The sequence below is a fragment of the Numenius arquata genome, chromosome 8 (genome assembly GCF_964106895.1).
Source record: "Numenius arquata chromosome 8, bNumArq3.hap1.1, whole genome shotgun sequence".
Classification (NCBI taxonomy): domain Eukaryota; kingdom Metazoa; phylum Chordata; class Aves; order Charadriiformes; family Scolopacidae; genus Numenius; species Numenius arquata.
The window spans coordinates 3,077,249-3,102,948 of NC_133583.1; the positions used below are offsets into that span (position 1 = coordinate 3,077,249).

The 25,700-nt window shown below is 41.1% G+C and overlaps 1 protein-coding gene across 1 annotated transcript in view; it reads right to left on the reverse strand.

Moving 5' to 3' along the window:
* Nucleotides 1–208: 208 nt before the first annotated feature.
* Nucleotides 209–25,700, reverse strand: part of LOC141467562 (contactin-6-like) — a 90,122-nt gene continuing 64,630 nt past the window's right edge. Inside the window, exons 11-22 of the mRNA XM_074152166.1 lie at nucleotides 23,740–23,867; nucleotides 16,898–17,073; nucleotides 16,440–16,557; nucleotides 15,129–15,287; nucleotides 14,886–15,035; nucleotides 10,781–10,851; nucleotides 7,855–8,089; nucleotides 7,211–7,326; nucleotides 6,054–6,240; nucleotides 2,858–2,970; nucleotides 993–1,161; nucleotides 209–309 (exon numbers count right to left, since the gene is read on the reverse strand). Coding sequence (XP_074008267.1) covers nucleotides 209–309; nucleotides 993–1,161; nucleotides 2,858–2,970; nucleotides 6,054–6,240; nucleotides 7,211–7,326; nucleotides 7,855–8,089; nucleotides 10,781–10,851; nucleotides 14,886–15,035; nucleotides 15,129–15,287; nucleotides 16,440–16,557; nucleotides 16,898–17,073; nucleotides 23,740–23,867 — 1,723 coding nt within the window. The remainder of the gene's footprint in view (nucleotides 310–992; nucleotides 1,162–2,857; nucleotides 2,971–6,053; nucleotides 6,241–7,210; nucleotides 7,327–7,854; nucleotides 8,090–10,780; nucleotides 10,852–14,885; nucleotides 15,036–15,128; nucleotides 15,288–16,439; nucleotides 16,558–16,897; nucleotides 17,074–23,739; nucleotides 23,868–25,700) is intronic.

Consider the following 25,700-nt stretch of genomic DNA (forward strand, 5'->3'; position numbering starts at 1 on the left):
ATACATTTACCCATTCATTTCAAAGCTTATTTTTAAAAATTAATGTAATATTGATACCTAATGTTTTCTTAGTAATAGACGACTTCTACCTCCCTCCCCTATCCCTGCTGTGTTTCTTTATCAGGAATGTTGGTCGTGGTGAAGTACTGAGATAAAATCTACAGATGGTTTATTTTTAAAAGTCCATGGCTGAGCATTGCTTTAGTCATCAAGGAAAAGGGTATATACGGACAGAACTCAACAGCAGGATCCCAGATGTCAATATATGGTCTACGCTTTGGGACAATTTTATTGCTCCAGCGCTTAAACCTGTAAAAATATAAGCACACAAAATTTTTTGATGTAAGTAAATTTGTGGCCAAAAATAGTTGTTCTGTGCATTCAAGCATAACGGTAATCTTTGTTCTATTTTCAAAATGAAACTTTATCCACAAATGTTGTTTCTATGTGGTTTTTTTTTGAAGTTGCAGCAGCAATTCCATGGAGTTTTGAATCAGCTTCCCCCTCTCCTGGTGAATATCTGCTTTTTGGCTAGTTTGTTGCAAAATTAAGCTCTATTTTGCATGAATAATGAGGTACTTAGGATAGCAAAGGCTGGACCCTGGGCAACCTCACCCCAGCCGTGGAGCGGGGCTGAGGTTCTCCATCTCTGCAGCTCCAGAGCACAACAAGAACCGCATTATGTATGAAAGCTGCAGCTTTGACTTCAGCAAGAAATTTTCTTTCTCTGCCCTTCCCTGAGCATTACAGGCCAGGGCAGATGGAGGCCTACACTAAAAATAAACTCACATCTAGGTATTGCGCAAAATACTTTCTCTTCTAATTAATATGAGAGTACCAGGGTCTAATCTACGTGTGCCCAGCGCTACAAAGCAGCGGGAGAGAGGCCACCTACGGTAATGGAAAGCCTGTTAATCTATTACAGTTGGTAAAAGCACACAGATTTCTTATTACGCAATAACATCCAGAGAAGAAAAACAAATCTTACGTACTTGATATTTTTGGAATCCTTATTTCCTCGCTGCTGCTGCCATCCCCACCGTCACTGACTGTTCTTATTTCTATCAGATAATCCTCTTCAAATGGTACCAGAAGCTCAGCTGAAGTGTTGTTTGTCTCCAGAATATGCGTTTTGCTATGTCTGTTTTGTCTGTACAAAATCTAAGTAAAAAGGGATTAGAAAACAGGAGTTATTTAATTTTTTTAAAGTTTTAATGGATTATTGTTTTTTTTTTGGCTGAGAATATCTTCTGTCACGTCCCAAACTTTTCAGAGCGCCATCAGCACCCCGCAGAGTATTAAACTTAATTCAAAACCTGGAAACACGTTCTGCAGAATTTTGTGACGGAGACCACAGCGGGCATTGACTTCAACTGTCGGGAGAGCCTGTGCCTGCTGGAGCTGAGGCTCACCTTGACAGTGGGGCTACGAAATCCTGATCCAACACATTTATGCTCTGCTGTAAATATGTAAGTTAGACACACCTTTAAACAAGGCTTCAATCTGTAACACCTTTTGTATCCAGAACTCATCCGACAATTCAAGAACTGATGTTTTTTCTAATTTTGCCTGGTTACGGTGAGCATTTATAGTCAAATAGGAAACATCATGTTGACCTCTGTGTAAAATTACCACCTGCTAATGACCAGCTGGGGCGTTGTACAGCAGTACGGTTTTAAAGGCTTCAAGAAAGGACAAGAAAATCAGATAGCTGAATCTGAGTTTCCACTTCGGAAGCACATTTCTACAGCTGAACGTGATGGATCCAGCACCCACTTGCACTGAGGCCTTTTTGCTGAGGAACCATCGGGCCAAGGAGTAGAGCAGCTCGGGGAGTCTGGACAGGCATCCCACCGACTGCGACCGGCTTTTCTCCTCCAAGGAGCCTTTCTTGGTTTCTGACACATCTTTGACAGTGTTTGACTCCTTTCTCTTGGTGATCTTTTGACACGTTTACGCTAAAAAGAGCAACTGATGAGCAAGGAGAAGCAAGGATCATACAATAAATACTGCAGCAAGCACTTAAAGCGCTTTTTCCACATCAAAATGCAATAAGCAAGGGTAGCCTAGAAGCAGGGAGTTAGACACAAGGGAAAAAAGCTTAATAGTCTCATTTTAACTTTTTCTCCAGTGTGTGGAGCTGCTCAAACACACTCACTGGGTGCAAAAACCTATGTTCTCAAGGAAGATTGCAAAGTGGGATTTTTTTTGTGTACTCTTCCTCCCTAGACTTAAATAAATCTGTGTAGATAATAAAATGCCTAGAAACATGAGGATCTTGAACTTGAGAACATTTCCTCATGTAAGCACTCTCCACCTCCATTTTTACAGTCCTTCAGGAGTAAAAAAAGTCCTTCCACAAGTCTTCTGGGGTCAGAGCCACTGCAAAGAAACTTTAAACTAAATTTTCCTTTCCTTAAAAAATAGATTTATGGAAGAGCTTTTCACTTCACTCACATTGATCTTTACGTATCTTCCTACCTATTTTCAAAGGTACATTTATGAATTGCCAGAGAGTCAGAACTTTTAAATGTGGTTTATGCCTGTCTTTAATGCTTGAGAAACTGTTCTTCACTTCTTACAGATGTGTGAAACTCCCTTCCAACAAAGACGTGAATGCAAGAATCCTATAGGATTACATGGGAAATGGGACAAGAGAGATCCGATGTTGGGAACAGAAAATCCCAGTGTTGGGATAAAGAGGTCCTACTCCAAATGAACACAGTCGTTCTTCCCTTTGTATAAATTTCAGCCAATCATCCCAAGATTTGCAGGAAAGTCACTGTTTTCCAGGTACACTGTTTGTACCTCTATTATAAACAACATGTCTAATTAATGAGATAAAGAATTCACTTACTTTGTAGCCAAGCACCTCTGATTCATTCTCCATTGTTTTCACGTGTTCCCAGTTCAAGCAGATTTTGGAATTTGTCAGCTTCCAGGCGATGTTTGCCGGGGGTTGACTTGGTGCTTTAGAAAAAAAAAAAAGATGATGATAATCACAAGATACAACTGAATATTAATTCGCATAGTGTAATTGAATGAGCTGCTGACATGGAAGTAGCAAATGCATGGGTGATTCACATCTAAAAGAGTAAAAAAATATTTTCCAGTCCATCATTGCTCTCGTATTAGTCACAATAAAGATCTATTCATAGCAGAAAACCACTTACTGTGAGAGTTCATTTTCGCAATTAGGAAAAGCCTGACAGTGTCTGACAGTTCAAGTTATATTTGATAGATTTTTGGTTAAGTACTATGTTGTTCCTATCTGTATTTTAATGTACTAGAGAATGTTTTGCCGTACGGATTTCAGAAAAAAGCTAAAACTAAGAGCAGAATACAAAAGACGAGATTTCCATCAGCCATGAGGACAAAGAGCTACACATTAAAGTCTTCATGTGATCCATCACAAAACATTGTAGGATTTTAGACATTCTCAGCACAATAGGCTGAGAGTAGCTTTTCAAAGGCTTTTTATGCCTAAGTGCCAGGACTTTGAAAATTTGCCTACAAGTGACTGAAATCGGATCCTGTGTGAACATGTGAAGTTGAAACTGCGCCTTTGAACCGTATCTCTGATTTAGAGCAACACATTATCTCCTTCTCCACGGTGTGTCCTCCCAGACCCTGCCTGGGAGGACGGCGCTGGGGGTGTCAGAAGAAATAAGGTCTTGAATAGAACTAAGAAAACGAAGGAGAGATTTGGAGCAACAGGCTGTGAGTGTCCCAGACCTGACTTTAAAACGCTAAACTTGTGGGATCCTTCTTTTCTCCCTACAGTTCCCTATATATTGATAATTATTGTATGTGGAGAAGTTTAATCCACCCCACCAGTAGGGAAAAGAGGTGTTAGTGGACCACCCAGGTGAATATAAGCAGATGTCCTTCCATGAGCTGGAAAAAGACTCATTTTCTCTTTGCAGGCTTTTATATACATTCATACACATAAAACTGCAAATTTACTTAAATGTTGTTTGAAACCTCTTTGTTTTCTATAAAGAAATTGGTAACAAAAAACTCACAGGAGGCAATGGATAGCAAGTATTGAATTGACTGTGTACTCTGGAGGAAGCTCTCAAAAATGGGTGAATACTGCCTTATTCAACGCTTTTTAGTGTAGCACTTAAAACCATCTTAATTCATAGTCTTTGGGCTGAAAAACCACCATAGGATGATTTTCAAAACAAATTTATCTGGTTTTGTTATACAGCCAGGGACCAGAATAGGTGCTAACGTAGCACTTCCCCAAATCCATGGTAATACCCGCAAGCGAAAAACACTGCGATCCATTCTCCAGCTCTAAGGTCAACAGATCATTTCCACAACTAACTTCCTGTAATCAACGTTGTCAGGAATAATAGAAGTCTCAAGCATATGTTTACGTTTATTAAATTAACAACATTGCTCTCATGTTTTAGGTAACACTTGGCTTTGTTGCTGTACTGAGTTGAGGTTTTATCTTTGCAAAATATTTCTAATATCTGTATCTGTTGATGTATGTATTTGAAAAGAGAAAGAAAAGGCAAAGCAATCTCTTTAAAGACAGTAAAGAAACAGAAGAGCTGAGCCTCAAAGCAGCTCCTAATGGAGCAGCACATGGAGCATCATCTCCGCTTTCCTGAGTAGTTTAAACTTAATCCAGGATATCAATTTAGACCTTAAACTGATCTTAGATGAGTACGTTTCAATCAGAATTGCACCTATTTGGCAGAAGGACTATTTTAGTTTAGCTTAGTCTCTACAATAAGGGCACCCACAGAACATTGTAGGGATCCTGGAGAATGAGTCGGAAAACAGAGCCACTACCTCGAAGCGAAAGCCCCTGCTGCAGATGCACGTTGCTCATATTCTCTTGACATATTATCTCTACTTATATTGAAAGTGCTTGCATCTTTTAGAGAGCAGAGCTTAAAATTTTAATATATGTTTTTAAATATTAAAAGGTTTATTTTGACTTTAATTTTTAAATGAACCATTAGCACAATCCTGAATTTGACAGAAGATGAAGTCAATGTAAAACAAAAGCAAATTTATTCCTTATACGTCTTGTCACTTGACTGCCATGTCTTTAACTTGTCTTTCATACATATGCACGTACGAACATAGAGAATCATTTCCAAAGAGGAGTCTATTTTCCATTAAGACACTGCCTGTGAGAAGAGTTCTGTTTGAGTCCTTCAAAAATGCCTTCTCTGGCTTTATTTTGGTTTGTGCAATTTACATCGAATGGTAACTTTTATCGTGAACTCATTTTGCAAGTTGGCTCCTGTCTTGCACTTTGATTAATAGCACAGAACAGCACCGAGGCAAGATGACAACTGGGGAAAGCCAGGAGAAATATTTCCCTTTTTGTGCAAAGGGGCTGATCGATAGTTTACTGGGAAAACACAGTCCAAGGGAAGTATATAAAAAATGTAAAGCTTAAACAGTAATGAATTTAGGGCACTCTGGTATGTAGCAGATTACCGAGGTTTCCTGCTTTGTGACTGCTTTGCTCTTAGTGAACATTTACTTCGTGGGTTCAATCCTGCAGTACGGTCCTCAGTGTTTCCTTGTTACCTCAGAGGATGGGCCCATGAAAGCACTGGTTTCATGAAGCTGCTTCTCACAGACAGAATAACACAGGGTTTTGCTTCTATAATTGCAGAAAATTTAAAAAAATGAATGCCTAAATATTATTTATATGAATGTATCACACATGCTGCACTCTGTAGTGCACAATTTAGAGGTAACCTTCCCAGGTCTGATTTAAGCTGATGAGAATTTTGGCTTCCATTGAGATAGAACTGAAGCCCAAGCTAAATATTATATCAAAGTCTTAAATACTAGAGTCTGAGTAAACCTGATGGTGACCACAAAAATGTTGTCAGGGAAGAGAGAGAGAGAAGTTTCTTAGTCACAGATTTTGTTGCTTAATTTTCTGAAGAAATTTGGGATCCAGTTTTCTCGGCTATTGCAACATTTAGCAGAGATGGGTCTCTGAGAAAGCTGAAATGTCACTATCACACTTGGGAGTTTGCAACATTTGTTGTAGGAAATGGAATACTCACGTGATTTTTTAGTGGTGACATTTACTGGGGTGCTGGAGGGCCCCGTCCCTGCAGTGTTGTAAGCTCGAACTGTGGCAAAATACACCGTGTTAGCTTTTAGTCCTGTGATATTTTTGGCTGTTACATTCCCGTTGACTCTGACTTTACCGGCTGTGCTTTCCTTGGGATCATCAGTCCAATACAAAACCTGAAACGCGAGAACAAAGAACAGGCAATACATTGTTTTCCATCAACTACAGATTTGGCTGGGAAGCAGACGTGCTGACAATGAAGATTTCAAGGGATACAGGATATTTTATATTCAAAACTAGCAAGAAATAAAACCAAGCATGAATATTTATAGGTAAGAAATAAAAATTCAGAGACTGAATACCAATTAAGGAAGTAAATGAAATCCTTAGCTTTATAGAAAGGAAAACTTTGATAAGGTGAAAAACTTTAAAAGCTTGTTTGGTTTTATGGTTTGAACACATCTGAAGAAAACTTTAAAAGAGACAAAGAAACATTTATCTTGGTCATCTAAGAGTTTTTTTAATTATTTTGTATCCTGCCTCTAGTTTTGATTCAGTGGCAGCTATTTAGACCTGGGGTGCTTTTTTCTTCAGTGAGTAATTGATTTAGGAAGGTTTGTGTACACACCTGACGCTTATGACCTTCATTTATACATTTGTAATGACAGGACAGGATTTAAAGTATTTCGGACTTCTTTTACTCTTGGTTTATCTTACCTTGAAAAAAAATTAAAATAAATTCTTTCATTGTGCAAGTTAAATGCCCAGGAATCACACCTGAGGTTATTTCAAAGGATCTAAGCAAGGCAACGGGACACGTGTGTGCTCCCAACTATCAAGTACCCCCTGGAGCTCAGACAGCGTTACAGCTGCGTAAGATCAGCTCTGCGTTGTGAGTCCTTTTATAGCAGCCATCACAAATGATTAATCTTGAAGTTTTAATTTACATTACAAAAAGCGTGGGCCAGAGCCGCAGTTTGGTCTGTAAATGCTCGTGATTATCTCAGGTGAAATGGTGCTAATGAGAGTTGGGTGAAGAGCTCCAATGCCTGTTGACTCTGAAGCAAGGGAGGAGGACCCAGAATACAAACATGGCCGGGACAGGGACATCTGTAAGGTGTCAGACACCAGCACCAGCTGCCTCACCTCGTAGCCCAGCACCCTGCCCGTGTGCCTGTTCCACGCGATGGGCTGCCAGGAGACCTCCACCTCTGCTGCCGAAATGCTCAGCGCTGAAGCCCCCGCCGGTGCTATCTGCGGCTCTGGGTGGTGGGAGAAAACACTGGTGGAACATTCATGTTACCAGAAGGATGTCAGGTCAGAAACTGAGGGAGATTCAAGAAAAGAGGAAGAGATTCTGGGGAGAAGGAGGAGGCAGAGGCTCGGGAAACCTGGTGTGAATCTCTAGCTTTGCTGCCCATTTATTCTGGAACATCAGCAAATGGTCACTTTTCAGAAACGGTCATTAACCAGAAACTGCGCTGCACTGAGTGCTCTGAAAAGCCGGGCTCTCTGAGAGCTGAACTGTTTTAGATGTCTCCTGATTTTCCCAGGCCACTCCGTGGGAGCTCCTTGGGGACAAATAAACTTGCCGTCCACTTCAAGCAATTCTGAAAATCTGCCCTGTGCTATTTTCTACTTCAATTCCCCATCTTCTGCCTCATGTCACTTCTCTAATCTTCAATGAATAGCCTAGAGCAGCTCCTCGATATCCCTGTGGAGATCTGTGTGATCCTATCTGGGACCTGTTGATGCTACACAACCATTACTAATTGAGTAACACACTTTACCGTCTTCTCCCGAGTAGACAATGGATATGGAGCTCAGGGTGCCTTCTCCTTTGTTGTTGTAGACGCCAACTTTCACTTCGAAAGGAGAGAGAGGTGTGATGCTTTCGTTCCTATAAACATATTTACTTGCTTCCACTGAAGCCACCACCGCTTTTGTCCAGGTGGTTGAGCCAAGGGGACGGAACATAACGATGTAGCCAAAACCTTCCCCGTTCTGTAGTTCTTCTGGAACCGGCTGTAGTGACAAGGCAGGCAGTCAATAAGCATTTGCAAGTATACACTGTTTTAATTGAATCTTCATTCTCTGAGTATATTTTAGTGGTATTGATTTAGTTGACTGTGCCTTAGAGAAGATAATAATGTTTGCTCCATCAGTCAATGTAATACTGAAATAAAAATCAAAATAATTTATCTATTGAGACAATCAATTTAGAAACAGAAGATCTGATCAGCTCCATTAAAGTTATCCTCTTTCAGGCACAAAGTTTTCAAAATTAAAAGCATTTCACTCAGCACAGGTCGCAGCTGATTTTTTTTTTTCCCCAAGGGGTATAGGAATGCTCATTTTAAAGAAATTATTTTTAAAGAAAAAAATAGTGGGGAAAGGAGCAAATGTAAACACAGAAGTGTGTCAGCTGTACAACTGCCGGTATACGAGTGCAGCACGCACTTACATATATTTTTACCACAGGTGAATGTCTCAAGTGCACGAACATATTCTCATTTAAGTTTGTTTAGAGCAGAAATGTTATTGCAAGTCAACATGGCAAAATTAATGTTTCTATTAATAAAATCTCACGTCAAGATAGGTATTAATGACTCATACTGCACAGGCAATTACATCAACGCTGTATCCAGCATGAACTTTTTTGTTTTGTTGGGATATAAATACTTCTATATTGGCTTCTGAAAGCCCAGGAACATTTGTGATACAAGAAAAGACCAGTAGTTTACGGTGGAAGGAAGTGTTTCTCAGCAAAACTTCATTTATTTTAGATGTTTGCATGGAAGTAAAGTGCGCGGAAAAGCAGCCACGGAAAATGGTGCAAAAAGAGAGAGAAAACCACAGGGGCAGAACCGCATCCCCTGTGCTCCTCCCTGGCTCCGAGCTCCTCTCCTGCAGAGAAACTCCCGGGAGCACTAACGCTGTGAGAAATGGGAGAAAAAAAAAAATAATCAGGAAGTACATCAGAAGATTTCAGGGCACTTTTTTATTCTTTTCTTCACAAATTCCTTCTAATTCTAATAACAACCCTGTCCTGGCACATATAACAAATGCATCTTTCCTTAAGTGTTTTACAAACATCAGTTCCCCAGTATGCCCCCTCCTCTCTCTTACGCCGTCCTGAGAGAGTTAAACGTGAGGGATGATGGTGCACTGGGGATTTGTACGAGTTCAAGCTTCTTTCTAGAGCATTTAATTTGTTTTTGAGGCTTCTGTGACCTCAGATTTAATCAAGATGTTTAGTGAGTTCATCACAGAAAGCCACGGAGTCGTGTTCACTGTTGTTAGCTTGGCATAATTAGTATTTCTTCTGCCTGTTTTTCAGGACACGCTATGGAGTCCAACGGGATAATTTGATTGAGATCTCTCAGGTTGTTTTCAATTTTCATGTTCCTCTGCCCCCAAAAGAGTAGATCAGTAGAGGAGAAAATGAAACAAAACAGTGAAAGATCCATACGGAGGAAAACTTCGTTTGGTAAAAGTGAAGTTTCACTCTGTTTGGAGCAGGGAGAGGGGAAAGCGTTGGCAATATTATTTACCTAGTGGGGATTTTTTTCTTTTGACCTCATTTTTTTCCTAGCACTTCCCTTCCTCTCCCAAAAGGCGGGTTAAATGGCGCAGTTTTTTAGCATACGGGAGAACACAGGTAACTCAGCTGATGAAAACATCACTTTTAGTTTAGTTTAATTCCTTCCTCAAACTGTATATATGAGCTGGTTATTTCTTTGGAAAATGACTGAAGTCAAGGGAGAGAGCAGACTGCTTTCCTTGCTGAACTAGAAGGTTTTGAGGTTTTTTTTCCTGAAGAAATGTTTTCCATGACTTATGATGGGAGCACCGTGGTTTTGGAAGCCCAGTCCCAAATTAGGAACTAAAGAGAGGTCATTTTGTGCAGCCCCTGATAGTAAGAGACATGGCAAGGCTGCCTGGCTCCTGCCCTCCAGGCTGGGTGCTGCTCCTGATGGCTCCTACTTCGGTCAGATGCCCTCAAAGCCAAGGGAGAAACTTGATTAGGGATCACATGAACTTCATACATGTTTTTCAGTGGCAATGAAAAATGCAGAACGGTGTTTTGGGGAGTTTTTCCAACTGAGCAGCTGCCCCATCGCTGCACGAGCTTTGCAAGAAGCTGCCTGCCTTCATGGTGATGCCCACGGGTGGCTGGAGAAGGAGGGCTCCTTCCCTCAGCGCCTCCTTCCCGCTTTATGACGTGACCTGCACTCACCCTCGTCAACTTGTAGCGTGGTATTAACTGCTCTGAAAAACGTATATTCTCTCCTCTCACTGGAGTGCGGGAGAATTAAAGGGCTCATCTCCTTTAACGCATAATAGGATATGTCTTGTCAGCACAGTGTTCCAGAATGAAAAACATGTAAACAAAAGTATGAAAAATGTTAATGCAGAAAATGGCCAAGCAGATTAGTGTGTTAAGCACCTCCTGTACAATGGAGATAAGAGGGTTATACAGACTTCTAAACATCTTTATAACATGCCTCTTAAACTGTTTATTTTTATAAACTGTTCGCTATAACACAGAAAACTTGCCGTATATCTTACAGGCTGTGTTCTCTGCAGCTGCAGGATGAAATCCAGGCTCAGCCAAAGCCAATGACCAAAAGCCTTTGGCTTTCAGCAGGGCTGTGATTTCACCCGTGGACTCTCCCCCATTAGACAGCTTAGGTTAATTGAGCTAACAATTACCTCCCATGTGATGACCAGCTCAGAACGGCTCCCTCCTCCTCCGCTGACGTTCGTTGGTGCCACGACAGGGACTGGAGAAGAAAAGACGTTGGTACTCGAAACGATCCACAGCTACTAGAGGATTAGAGCTTTTCCGAGCTCAAATGCAGCTATTCTGCCTTTCAGCACGTAGACCAGGGACTACATTATACAACAGTGCATTTTAAATGAACTGAGATTCTATTTACACATTTTCAAGTTTCTGAGGCTGAAGCCACAGATGTATTTGATACATGAGTACCCTGGTTCAAAAAATTAATTAAAGAAGCTAGTAGCATCAAGTATCTGACATTATTATGCCTCATCAACTAATTGGCAAAATGATGTTCCATTCAGACTGTAGCTGCAACACTACTGATTTACTAATTATGCATTTGTTCAGTAAACATGTTGTTGGAGCAATATATTAATTTTTTTAATTGGCAGTATGCTTTTCTTAGGAAATTCAAAACTCATAATTTTCTTTTCTCTTTCTTCCAAGACTTTAAGTGCCCAAAAGTTTGTTGATTAGAGCTTGATTTCCCCATCGGTGCATGGCACCATAGGCACAGGGTCAAGGTCAAGCAACGTTCTGGTGTTCCAGGCTGAAGGGGCTTCTCAAACGGCTCTTGGCAGAAAGGCAAAGGAAATATCAGCATTTCTTGCCTCTTGCTCTATATTTCCATAAACATGCCCGCTCCATTAGCCTATAAATATTGACAGTTTGGGGGAACTGGTTTCTGATGTAATGGATGGAATTTAGACAGACCAGCCTTGTTCTTATCGTATAGTTCACTATAGATCTACTTGCCAGGATGATTTCATGTTCCTCTTCAGCTGCTAGAGAAGTATAAAAAAGAGGACAACCCTAGAACTGACTGAGACAGAAACCCCTTACAAGAAGGCATTTGTACTGTTCGCCATCTCCAAAACCTTGGTACTATTTTTGAGAAATTTCCAGATTGTTTTGTTGCTCCCTTCGTTCAGCTCTCACTGCCTGAGAAGGGGATGTGTTGGGACAGGGCTGAAGCCAGGGTCAGAAACAGGCAGGTCATTTCTCTCTCAGAAGCTTTTTCAGAGATTTTGGCAGGTTTTGCCACGTCCACATGCCCTTCCCTGTGTCTTCCACGCAGCGTTTTCCCAGCTCCAGTAGAGGAAATAAAGGCAATGGCCATTTAAGTTCAGAGAAATTTATGTGAACCCACTATCACCCCCAGATTCAAGTCCACGTATAAATCTTTACCTGATTTCATCCTCTCTAGGAATTTCATGATAATGTTTTTGTGCAGACATAAAAGTGAGTGCAAGTGCAAACAGACTCCTTTCTGGAGAGTTTAGCATAAGCATTCGATCTTGTCACTCACAATCAATGTCTTTGTGCACATCAGAGGCAAATAATCTAAGACTGAAAAGAATGGCATTAAAGAGAAAAAAAAAATGACAAAACAGACTTTCAAGCCTAGTGTTTCACTGTTTCATGAACCAGTTGATGCTCAATTAGTTCATGTGTTAAATGTGTTCAGTACTTACTACATTTGCATGGGGAAAAAATGTGTACTACTGCTCAGCAGAGCCTCAACTGGGTCATAGTTGAGAAACAGATGAAAATTTACAGCTGAGTGCACCAACAGAGGCTCAATTAATTCTGAGCTCCATTTTAATGAAATGAACAGTGGCTCATTTGCATCCACAAATCTACTAATGCTCAGATTTCAGCTGGCAAAATAGCTATTATAGCAGTGAAGTTCAAATTCACCCTTTCACGGCCAGCCTTTTGCTGTCCACACTGTGATACTGTTTCCAGTTTCCTATTCTGATAAAAAAATAAAGATAAGCAGTTATTTCTCCCGCGGTAGAGCAATGTTTTGAGACAGAGTGATTTACAGCAGTGAAGAGGTTAAGCAACTAAACCTGAACTGAGTCTTCCTATTCCTTTTGTTAAGATTCAGATGGGGCTATACTGTAAGGAAATAATGTTCCTGGTGCTACTGACATGATAAATAATATTAATTTTATTGTTTCTTTCTCTTTCCAGCCCTAGCCTTGTGAATCCCTCTAATAAAAAAAGCTTTAAAAGATGAAAGCTTTTACTGACTGTATAGGTGGTTTTGAATATCACACTTTACAAAGCCCCAAGGTAGCAACAGCAAGAAAGACATTCTCAAGACTAATTCTGACTTCATGATCAATCGCGTAACGGAGAACACCTATCTGTGATACTCTGCTGGGCAACTCAGAAAATCTGGCCGCCTCCTGTCTCCAGCTTTTCTTCAGCCTTCCCTTTCACATCACCCCTTACTCCTTCCATGTGAAAGCTTCCTGTGGGTCTCCTGCTGGAGGAAAGGGTCATGTACCACTTGGGTACACATCCCCCAGACACCTAAGCCAGGCAGGATCAGTGCATCTTCCCAGGCTCTCTTTCCCCTGGAAAACTGAAAAAATCTATCAGAATAGGTGTTCTAATGATCAAATATTTTTTTCTGGCATCAGCGCTCAGCACAAGCTTTTTCTTCAACAATAGGCAAAAGAACTTATTAAATTTAAATCAACATATTCAACACGTTTTGAAGTAATTCTGCCTTTGGACAAATATTGTAGGTGTTCTGAGTAACAAATGGATCCCCTTTCTAAGGATATATGTATTTTCTGCTGTATGATATACTATACTGTATTTTGAGTTCTGTCTTGAAGTGCAGCCTGACAAACTTCAGAGCTTGGGAAATGAGAGAAACAGAGGAGAGAAAGTGGATTGTAAAAGCTGCTTCCATTTTACTGCTTTCCATCCTATAAATACTGATTTTATAGGTGGGAGAGAGTTGATAAGCAGGGGGCTGGGAGAAACATAAAACAAACCAAAGGTTTGGGCTTCAAATAAATTGTACCAAACTGAGTAGGTCAAAGGACTGACAGTGTCGGTCATCTGAGAATGAGTCTTCTTCCAAGTCCCTGAAGATAAATGTGTAAAGGTGAGACAGAGAGAGAGTAAGGATCTCGCCCTGGAGTCAGTGGAAGCTATTAGTTTCACTGGGCTTTGGATGCCGTAATTTATTTCCTCCAGTTAAAGCCAATCTCCTGTCCCTCCTGATGCTCAGATATCAAACACGCTCTGCAGCAAAGGCATTCCATGCTGGTGTGAGGACACGCCAGAGCACTGGCTTTAGCATTTTCTATTCAAGTCCCTGAGCAGGGTATAAAGGATGTTCTAATTGGAAGAAAACAAAGGTTGCTCCCCAATTGCTTGAATGAAAGCTTGTGTTCAGGGACGGGGATTAGATCTGTTTTGGGACATATCAAAGGGAGGAAGCATGGGCCAGCTCCAGCCTTCATTGCTGGCCCAAGTGATTGCCAAAGCAGAGCGCCAAGTGTGCGGTGCCTCAATTGTGTCCAAGCATCCCTCACATGCTGACATGAAGCCATAGAATCACAGAATGGTTTGGGTTGGAAGGGACCTTAAAGATCATCCAGTTCCACCCCCCTGCCCTGGGGAAGGACACCTCCCACCAGACCAGGTTCCTCAAAGCCCCATCCAACCTGGCCTTGAACCCCTCCAGTGATGGGGTAGCCACAGCTTCTCTGGGCAACCTGTTCCAGTGTCTCACCACCCTCGCAGGAAAGAATTTCTTCCCAAGATCTAATCTAAATCTCCCCTCTTTCAGTTTAAAACCTTTCCCCCTCGTCCTATCGCTCCACTCCCTGATCAAGAGTCCCTCCTCATCTCTCCTGTAGCCCCTTTAGGGACTGGAAGGGGCTCTAAGGTCTCCCCGGAGCCTTCTCTTCTCCAGGCTGAACAACCCCAAATCTCTCAGCCTGTCCTCACAGCAGAGGGGCTGCAGGCCTCGCAACATCTTTGTGGCAAGTGGACCTGTTCCAACAGGTCCATGTCCTTCCTGCACTGAGGACTCCAGAGCTGGACGCAGTACTCCATGTGGGGTCTCAGTAGAGCAGTGTAAAGGGGTAGAGCAGCCACAGGCTAAAACACCAGACACATACCTAAGTAACCTTGTGGGAGTGAGAGGCTCTGCTGCAGTGAAGTTCTCACACCCGTGTCTGTGTGGAAAAATCTGACAGAAACTAAGGACTTACTTACCTGCTGCTTTAGTTTTCAGTAGAGCTGATGGTCTGCTTGGCTCCCCAATTCCAACACCATTGCTGGCAACCACACGAAACTCATACTCAACCCAAGGGCTTAAGTCAACCACTGTCGCCTTGTGAGTCCTACCATTAATGACTTCAGGAACTAAAGGCAAAATAAACACGTCATGACAATTTATTTTTGGAGTAATTAATAGTATATGCAAAAAAATACAAGGTAACTCTCAAAATTGCTCACCTGTTGCAACTGCCTGCCAGCCAACTGAGAAAGGAGTCCTCATCTGAATACTGTAGATCTGGACAGGGCTGTTATTATCTATTCCAGACTTCCAGGACAACACAGCAGTCGTGCTAGAAATATGTTCGACTTTAACGTCTTCTGGTGGACCTGGGGGGCCTAATGCGATTAGCATTTTAAGATGAAGGTATTAGGAAGAGAATATTCATCGCTGGGTTGGGTTGGGCAGCTCGATGTTTACAACATGAAAACTGCAAACAAGGGAATGATTTTTTTTTTCTCTGACAAAGAAAGTTACCTAATGTGTCTTTTGCTGAACCATCCAACATTGTCAGAATTCCTACTGAATTTAATCAAAACCAAAGTTGAGAAAGAACGCAAGATGGTGTGCTATACAGATTTCTGATTTCTGCTAGGTTTTAGTGGATCTGCTCCCATAACAGCACTTCTCTTGCTGCTGGCCCTAAAAAGATTAGTTGACCATAGAAAATAATTTGTCATATTATCTCCAAATAGTGGAAAGGAACCAGGTCTCTTGATCTTTTCCAGCTGGCCCAGTGACCCAGAGATGCCCAGCAAGGAGCCAGTGACAGCAGTCTGCAGAAAGCAGAGGACTTCCCGATGTCCTGCCACGTTGACTTGTGTGGCCAGGACAGTTCACCTGCCAAAGAGGTCACGGCAGAGCTGCACAGATCTCCCTGAGTTAGCTGCATGTTAGGATCATGAGCTACGAAGATGATGAGAACATCTCTCTTATGTGGAAAGTCTGAGGGACCTGGGTCTTTTTAGTCTGGAGAAGAGAAGACTGAGGGGAGATCTGATCAATGCTTATAAATACTTAAAGGGTGGGTGTCAGGAGGATGGGTGATGCCCAGTGACGGGACAAGAGGGAACGGGCACAAACTTGAACACAGAAAGTTCCATCTAAACATGAGGAGGAACTTCTTTCCTGTGAGGGTGGCAGAGCCCTGGAACAGGCTGCCCAGAGAGATGGTGGAATCCGTGTCTCTGGAGATATTCAAAACCCTCCTGGACATGTTCCTGTGCAACCTGCTCTGGGTGGACCTGCTCTGGCCAGGGGGGTTGGACCAGATGACCTCCAGAGGTCCCTTCCAACCCCATATCATTCTGTGATTCTGTGACCATGCTGGCCAGAATCTCAATCCAATTTTGGGGCCAAAGGTACAAGATATATAACATTTCACTATTGAAATGTTGAATTGATATCCTAGCAATCATTTGAAGAACAGCTGATGTTAAGAATTTCTAATTCCTCCAGAAGATATATTGGTCTACATTTAACAGACCTACCTCTTACAATTATATCTACTGTTGCAGATTGACTGTCTAAAGTTGTTTGTACCATGCACACATATTTCCCAGAATGATGTAGTTGAATATTTCTTATCATCAAATCCCCAACAGATTCCTGGAGATAGAAAGAAAGTAAACTAATCACTCACGACATGCTTTCCATACTGGACATTTTTATAAATTGCACAATATTAATAAAAAATTCAGCTTTTAAATTAAAATATTCATAGCTATCATCAGTTTCTTTCATGTGGACATTTTTATTATGGCTTCACAAATAACTCAAGCGCCTTTATGAAATTTAAGAAAGAAAAATAAATGGCTGCAGCCCTTGTAAAGAAACAGTGATTTGCCATGCATATAAATAGCGATGGAAGAATTATGATAAATATTTGTGTCGTCTAAAGACTGTGGCAAATAGTTTCATTAAGCACCAAGGAGTTTAAGAAACTTACTCTTCCAATTCTTTCAAAATTATGTATTCCTCTGTTAAAATCAATTTTACTGCCGTTGAATGACCATGTAAAGACCACATCAATGGAGGGGTCATGAGACACCTGGCATGGAAGGACTATGCTTTCTCCAACTGTTACATCCATATTAGAAGGTGGAATAGTAAATACAGTCCTTTCTGTGGAGACAAAAAAAAAAAAGAAATTATTTTCATTAAAATGCTTATAAAAATAGCAGATCTCGAATGAGTTTTGTACCATTTGTGAAATTATTTAAAATTGGCCCAAAATGTTCCATAATAAAGAAAATTATCTGTAATACAGTGATGGTTTCAGAACACTCTTACCCGTGTGTAGCCTATTACTGTTGCAGTATCAATACGACGAGCAGCCCGTGTGCGAGCCCATGTCAGAGGCAACATCCTAAATTAGTCATATATTACGTTGCAAAGAGTCAATAGACACGATTTCAGCTCAAAAAAGTGCCGACTTCATTATTAAGACTGTTACAAATATGTCCGCGGTTCTTCAAACTCGAAAATCTCTCCTTACAGGAAACTGCAGCAAAAGCAAAACTGCTGTTCGTCTCCGCTTACTTTATACAGTGAGATCCTTAATCTGTATTAACGTTGGCGGTAGCTCACCGCACGGCGCTGCTTACGCTACAGCTTCGAAGAAGGTACCTTCATAGACAGAAAAACTATTTACGTAATCTTTTTTAACCCCTTAGACTAAGAAACTTGCAGCTCGTATGAAGGGAAGTAGCGGCTCGCTGCAGGGGAAAGAAATAGGTTCATGTGGCTTCACTTTTGCTGATAGGACTGGCAGGCAGATTAGAGGTAACAACCACTTTGTTGTAAGCAATTCCCCTGAATAAAGCTTTTGTGCATGAAAGCGTTATGAAATGGTGAGAATTTAGAAGCACATGAACAAAACACGAGCAGAATCTACTCAACATTATTAATACTTTCTGAAAATAATGTGAGAGGAGGAGAGGAGCATTTGCACGGGCTGCGTTAGTTCAGCGCTCACTCTGGCGTAACCCTCTGTGCCGGAAATGTACGCCAAAATTCAGGATTTTGGTTTTACCAGGGCCTTGGTTCCAAAGGGTTGATGCATTATAGGGCATCCAACCCCTTGCCTGCAAACACATTTTCATTCAGACTATCACCACCGTTGCAGTAACTGATGAAAATGTAGATACAGACAGGCAACATGGGCTGAAAACCCAAGGGCTTCTTCCCAGCGTCGAGCTGCGCTGGATGAGTGACTTATGGCAGTGGTCAAGTAGAAACAAGGTAGAACATTTCATCTTCTGCTAGGCTTTTAAAATAAAGCTGGATCTCACTAGTTTCAGAGATATACCTGCTGCAGGCATCAAGTAACATTTTCCAAGGAAAACAAAGAAAGAACCTGTCTGATTTTTTATTGTTATAGACAAATTAGATGTTTTTTTTTTTTCTGGTGTCATTAAGAGAGCATCAGAGGTCCTCATCTTGAGTTAGAGTTCAGACTTGGAACACGCCTTCTCACATTTCTCTGCGTGCCCTGATTGCTCTTCACAGCCACATAAAACTAGCATCCTGGCAGCTCCATCAGTTTGGCTGAAGTCAAGGACTGCAAAAATGTGAAGGCCTCAGATGACTGTCTTGAAGATACTCGATCATGAGGTTAGAGAAATCTCTTCCTCTCCCTGGAAGCAGCGTGTCAGATGCAATAAATTCCAGATGATTCAAGGGCTGTATTCTTTGTTGGCACAACTCCACTGATTTCAGCCCATGCTGGCAAAGAACTCAGCTCCATAAATCTCAAATGAAGTAATTCCATTGTGAAGCACAGGTAACTTTTATAGAATAATTTTGAAAAGTATCTGGGAACTACAGAGAACCTCCACAAAGTCCTCTTTTCTTCCTTTTGCTCCTTCTTATTCTCACGGCTGAAATAGAACTGCATGAATAACACTTTGAGGAGAGAAATTCTATTACTTGCAATAACACCGTATATGTGAAAAAAGAAGAAAAAAGAGATAATATCCTGGCATACATTAAAAATTGGAAAGTTACTTTCACAGTAGCTGGAACATCTTTTTGCCAGTAGGACGCGGGGAGGCATGATCTTCTGGTCTGATATGGTCCTCCAAACTCATCATCTCTTCCTCCAAAGTCCTCCTGTAAGACTCTCTCCCTCCTTAAACCTATAAACCATGTGCATCTTTACACTGAGCTTTCAAAGCCAACAAAATACGGCATTGAAGAAATAAAGTCTTCCCCTGAAAAAAAAGATCGACCTCAAAGGGGAAATTCTACATTGCTCTGAATGTTTATGACACACTTTCTCCCAGACTCTACTTGAGGTTTATCTGCTCTGTCTTTAGCTGTGCGGGAAAGATGTCTCCACACATATTCTCTTGTAGATGATTCAAAAGGTTATGCCTGATTTACAAGAGGGTGTCGAAGGGTCTGGCAAGTCAACCTGGGCTGTCCCCCACCTCCTGTAGCCCCTGGGTCTGACCTGTGCAGTGGAGCTGGTAGAACCAGGTGGTGGGAACTGGCTCCTCTGAAGTCCCTGCAAGAGTCACCTCCACAGCTCCTGCCTCCTGTAGAGTGTGACTGTCCTGGGACTGGAGAAGGCTGGCCCTAACAAGGCTCATTTACAAAGTCAATCAATTACAGAATCACAGAATCTTCTTGGTTGGAAGGGACCTTTGAGATCATCGAGTCCAACCAATAAAAAACAAAAAAAAACCCCAAAAACAAACAAACAAAAAAACCAAACCAAACCAAAACAAAATGTCAAAAAAAAAAAACCCAAAAAACCCACAACACCAAACACCAAAACCAAACCGAAACAAACACCCACAACCACACACCTCACCCACCCACAATTAGATGGGCAACAGTGTGTTTCCTGGGCCTTCCATTGATAAACCCAACATCTGGATATGAGCAAAGAGTGGTTACAGGGTTCAGCTTCCCAGCCCTCTCGGACAGACCCCAACGCTTAAGAGGAGTTCCTTGCTGCCAGGTATAAACTCCAAATCAAGGCACTTATACTGGGGTGAAATTCCCCATTTTCTGCTTCTAGGTCATTCAGCATTAATAAAACCTTGCGCCGCTACTGAATTTTCCATGTGTCAAGTGCTCCCTGTCCTTCAAATTTCCCTTTAAAATATCTACTCCTCACAAGACCCACATCACCTCTACTGCCACAAGACTTCATGCCACCTCATTTTGTAACTCCTGCTTCTCTGTATTGGATGGTTGGTCACCAGGATTGGTGCATTTTGACCCTTCCACAATGCGCTGTGTACAATTACAGCTGTCTATAAATAAGTAAAATACTATAAATAAAATCAATTTATTTCTATGGAAAGGCTGAAGTAAGACTAAGCAGGAATGATACAAACAGGATTGCATGGAATTTTTAATCAGGTTCAATAGCTGCATTCTAAAATCCATAGAATACAAATAGAAAACGATGTCCTGGTTTTTGTAAAATCTTTAAGCTTCTATCAAAGCCAGTCAACTATTGTACAGGAAGGGCCCATTAGCTCCAGTTGGTTGTAATGACACCAGCTGGGATTTTTTGGAAACTTTTCTTCATCAGAAGGTCCCAATAATATTACGGTTGCCTCATTAGGTCTATCATGTGATTTCTTGTGTCATTATTTGATCACACATTCAAAGAGATCAGAAATAGGACATCTGCAATCCTGTTATAGAATGTTATTAGAAGGAATAAAAATTCCAGAGATCATTTATCTGTTAAAACCCATGGAATGCCTCCTTAGGGGAAAGATAAATATTTTGAAAAAAATGCATTCTATGGAACCCTCTAGTGAACGGGTATTTTGGAGTATCAAATCATAAAGGTTTCTTCTTATAACACAACAACTCCCAACAGCTGTATGCTGTTAGTATTACAAGAAGTCTGCTTTCTTATTGGAATGAACCTATTTTCTTCTACCAAATAAATACTGAAAACTGTCCTTTTGTGAATTATATTGGGTTTGTGTGTGGGATGTGTTTTTTCAGTCGTGTTAGCAAAAAAAAAATAAATCCATATTATTACGGTATTATCATCTTCTTGTATCTCTTGTTCTAGCCTGCTCATATCCTGTGATACCACTGATACAGAGTGGTTCACTTGTGCAATATTTTCTGCTCCTTTTATGGGGTTGTCTTTAAGACTTCCCCCTCAAATACTTTTAAAAGCTTCTTAAAAGCTCTTGGTTCTACATTATCTATCTATCTTGCTTAGCAACTGCAGACATGCATTATATGGCAAATCCCATTCCAGAGGAGAAAATAGATAAGATGTTGTGAGTGCTGGAGGTATAATAAAGACTTCTCACACAAAGAATAAACAACTCAATGAGCAGCAATAAACTTAATTTGCACATTAGATATGCTTTTCCAAGTTCTGACATTTCAGTTGAAAATAATGCTGAAGCAATGAGGCCTATAATTGAACAGCCAAAACTTCTCCAGAGGGGAAACAAAAACAAATGTTCCCTGCAAACAAGATCATTTTTATACCATGTTGTTACTCAGTGTTTTAATAAACTTCATAAACGCCAAACAAAATATTTTTTTCATATTTTAATGTGGGTTTCCCATACTGCTCCATTAGAACGTATGTCTGTGAGATGTGAAATGGTATATAACCTTAATGAAGTTGGAGCTGCCTAAACCCTAAACTCCTTGGTTTATTCATTGCTAGCTGTGCTGTAACATCGTCTCAGCTTACATGTTGCACTGCATCAACGCTAATTGCTCTTTCATAACATGAGCATGAAAAAGATTTTTGCCAGACGCAGTAGGTTAGGGAGGAGGTCATGCCTGCAGGCTGCAGTAACCGGTCTGAAGTCATTGAAAACAAGAATATTAAGAAAACAGAAAATTAGAAATTACATTTAATAACGTGTTCATCTTGTAACTACAGACATTATTATTGTTAGATGTTTTGCAAAACTGATTAATATGCTTACTATAACCTCAGAAGTTCCACTTTTTAACTTGTTCTCATTTCAAATCAACAAATACGAATACTTTTATAAGAAAACATCTGTATTGAAAAGATCGTGTTGGAACAGAGAGAAAAAACCATACTAAGTTTGCCTCAGTTTTCCTTTTTTTGTTTTTCTGTCCGTGATCAAAGATCGGGGCATGGTCATTTCATATGTTGCTCTCAGGAGTCTCTATACAAACAACATCTCTTTCCCTGTCCCCCAGCTCTGGACTAGTCCACCTGAGTGATAAACCTGTACAAATTCTTTTTACTAATGGAGACAGAACATCCACCAGCACAGCAAAAACTCGAGGCAAAGGACATAATGTACTTTAATGCGTTCCACAATGTACTTAACTGTGTTTCAAAGAGGGGTGAAAAATACTGTAGGGAAGACACCCCCCTGCAGAGCATCCCTGGACTGGGACCACAGCCAGAGCGTGTGGTTACACCAGAAGCTCAGCCCCAGCGCAGACGAAGCTGCAGCTTTGGAGGGCAGGAGAACGACAGCAGATGGGACCGTTTGATATGGTGTGTCTCCTGGACCGTAACGTGATTTTCTGGATGTTTAAACTAATAATCACAGGATGGCTGTTAAGGAAGTTGTTTATACACTTCCAGCTAAAGCATCATAACACCTACAAATAAAACTCCTGGCCTCACCAAAGTGGTCTGAAAATCACAGACTCATGGAATCATAGAATCGTTTTGGTTGGAAGAGACCTTTAAGATCACCAAGTCCAACCATTAACCGTAGGAACCTGTCCATGGACAGAACCAGACAAGTTCATAGTGATGACTTTCAAAGAGGAAAGTCACCTTCTTTTTAAGGAGAGAATAACAATTTTAGCTCATATGCAAAATGGAGAAGAAAAAAATGGTAAGGCGAGAGGAGGATGTTCCTCATTCTCCCCTCAGAAAAAGATCTGTTTAGTAACACTGACCTGTAGTTAATGGTTGAAATGGTTTAGTTAAACCAAAATCTAACATAAGAAAACATAAGCAAAAAAATCAAATGCTTTCAAAGGGGTGCCCTGTGAAATGAGGTGTCTTAGTATTAATATGCAGGGAAACAAACTAGTCTGGAAGCGTAGAAGATACCCTAATGGATCCCCACTTTTATTATTAATGCAGCAATTAGACTGGGGGAGGGCTGTGAAAGATGGCCATTTTAATATTCAGAATCAAAAGTCCTGTGGGGGGCCAAAGAAGAGTTTTTGCTTGCCTCTGATTTGTTTTGGAGTTATTTACCAACGTTATTTACACAGCAGCTGGGATGCAGAGATGGAGTGGGCGGCTCCAGGATCTGCAGGAAGGCAACGTATACAACATATATCGTTGAAGAAAATAAACCCACCTGATTTTCAGATGGCTTTACTACAACATCTTATTTCTTTTTGGCTTTAACGTCTCTTCCGCAGTCTCAGATGTGATGTAAATTGTAAAAGAGCTGAATAAACTCACCCAAGCCCATGGCACAGGGTACACTGAAGTGTCACACCGCCCTGGTGTCCTTTCAAACCCAGTGCCGGCACCAGCCCAGCCCGTACCTGCGAGGTCTAAATGGCACTGCAGTGCGAGTATCACCGTTAATGTTACTACCTGTTTCTGTGGGGAGCTTGCGAGACCTCCCTGACAAACAAATTGATCATCGGAGCGGCGCGGTCGTGAGGTCTTCTTTACTGCAGGCGGTGGAGAGCTCAGTTTCAGCTTTAAATTGCAAGTACAAACCCGTCAATACCAGCACTGATTGGTACAGTCTTGGGCATCCCAATGAAAAAAAAAAGCATATAATTTCTAATATTCACAAAGCACAACAGAATATACTAAAGTACCTTTCACAATCAGGTTCCCTGAATTTCTGGCAACTCCGAACTGATTTGTCGCTACACAACTGTACACGCCGGCGTCCGATTTGGTGATGTTATAGAGCCTGAGACTGCCGTCCTCTAGAAAGATGACCCTGGGGAAAAAAAATAAACAAACTAAAAATAAGAAAAAAAGAATTCTGTTACAGGAGCTGTCATAGAAATGCAATGCTACTTTTAATATTTAAATGCTTCCATTATACTTTTCCTCTTATACAGCAAGCCGAATAAGTATTAACCAATTTTCACCTCTGGTTGTTATTGATTGATATTAGGATATTAGGAATGTTATATTGACATATTGGACTTCACCATTAACTTATATAGCTGACTTTTTGCAGCAAAATTTGGAGTCTCAAGAGAAAGAAGACCCAACTTGCTACCTAATTGTGCTGTATTTTACCATGGGGGGGCTTTTTTTTTTCAGATCCCAGTACCCCTGTGCCATCCTAATGTTTTGTCTGAGCCCAGCTGCCTGTGCAATTTCATCAGGATTATTAAAAGATATTAGCAGACTGGCTGAGATGCTGAAACGCCATCTCACGAGCCAAGGAGCCAAATCAAATACATCGCTGTCTCACAGGGCCCTCAAATCACCTTATTAGTCACTACGTCGTTCACACCAGTTTGCAGAGTATTGGGTAAATTGCATTTAGTAGTAATTTCAGGACCACTCCTGGGTTTAGGGACAAAATTAATTTCTAAGCTTGTTCATATGCTTCTTCACGTCAACGAGACACTTTAGGACGTAAGACAGTACGGAGCTTGGTAGACCTTTTCCTTAGGTGAGCTTTCACCACATGCCTGGCACCTTTTTGCTTTTACGTACAAGGAGAGCACTTCAGGGTTTGGGGATTTTCTTCACAAATAAACAGAAAATATATCTGTATCAAAGGTAGAGGATTTAAGAATGCAAACTGAATTAGGTAAGAGATTAAGTGTTGGACAGAGAGTAATATTATCCTGTAACGTTTTGTTAATTTTGTGTCAGTTCTTCCATCCACCTGTTGCACCTGGTAGATGAAGTTCTTGACCAGTTTTTTCTGAGTTTGGAAGGACAATGGGCTGAAAGACATGAATTTCCTGGAAGTTTGATGAAAATGGGACCAGGGTCTGTATGTACAGCCCCTCTTGGCAGTAAGGCCACGGCTTGAGCACACTCCTTAGTAGACATCAGAGAATCTGCACCCAAGAGGGGGAGAGCTGCTCCCAAATGCCCCACTTTCTTCCATCTGACAAAACCCAGCTGTAAGTCACAAATCCACAGGAACCCAGGCTTCATTCATTCCTGTGCTCACAGGAGCACCGCATTATTTTTTTATATTCCTCTTTTAATTGACATTTATATCCAATACAAGAATCCTTTTATAAAAAGAAAATATCTAATTCATGCATCACAGCTCGGGTATTTAATATTTATTACTAACAACATCAGATTGGATGATGTAATGAATTATTAAAGGAAACGAACAATAACAAGAGCAGAAGTTGAAGCTGGCAGTAATATCATAGCCATTAAACACACAAAAACCATCACAGTGTCTCGCTGAATTCCGCTCTGGTGTTTATACACTCGTACTCTATGTGTAACACACATTAGTCCTTGTTCTGCTTCCCATTACATGTTCCCAGCCCCTCAGCTGACGAAGAGAAGCACTAGAACTGTGAATTTGGGTGGTCTTCTCGCTTACAGCCCCCCCAGTTTCACGTCTCCCACTCTTTTCTGACCTTCCCCTGCCGAAAGATCTCACAGAATCACAGAATCACAGAATCTTCTTGGTTGGAAGGGACCTTTGAGATCATCGAGTCCAACCAACAAAAACACCCCAAAAAACCAAAAACAAAGCAAACACCAAAAACAAAACAAAACACCCACAACCCCACACCACACCCACCCACAAACAGACACAAACCAACAACCTCGGGCA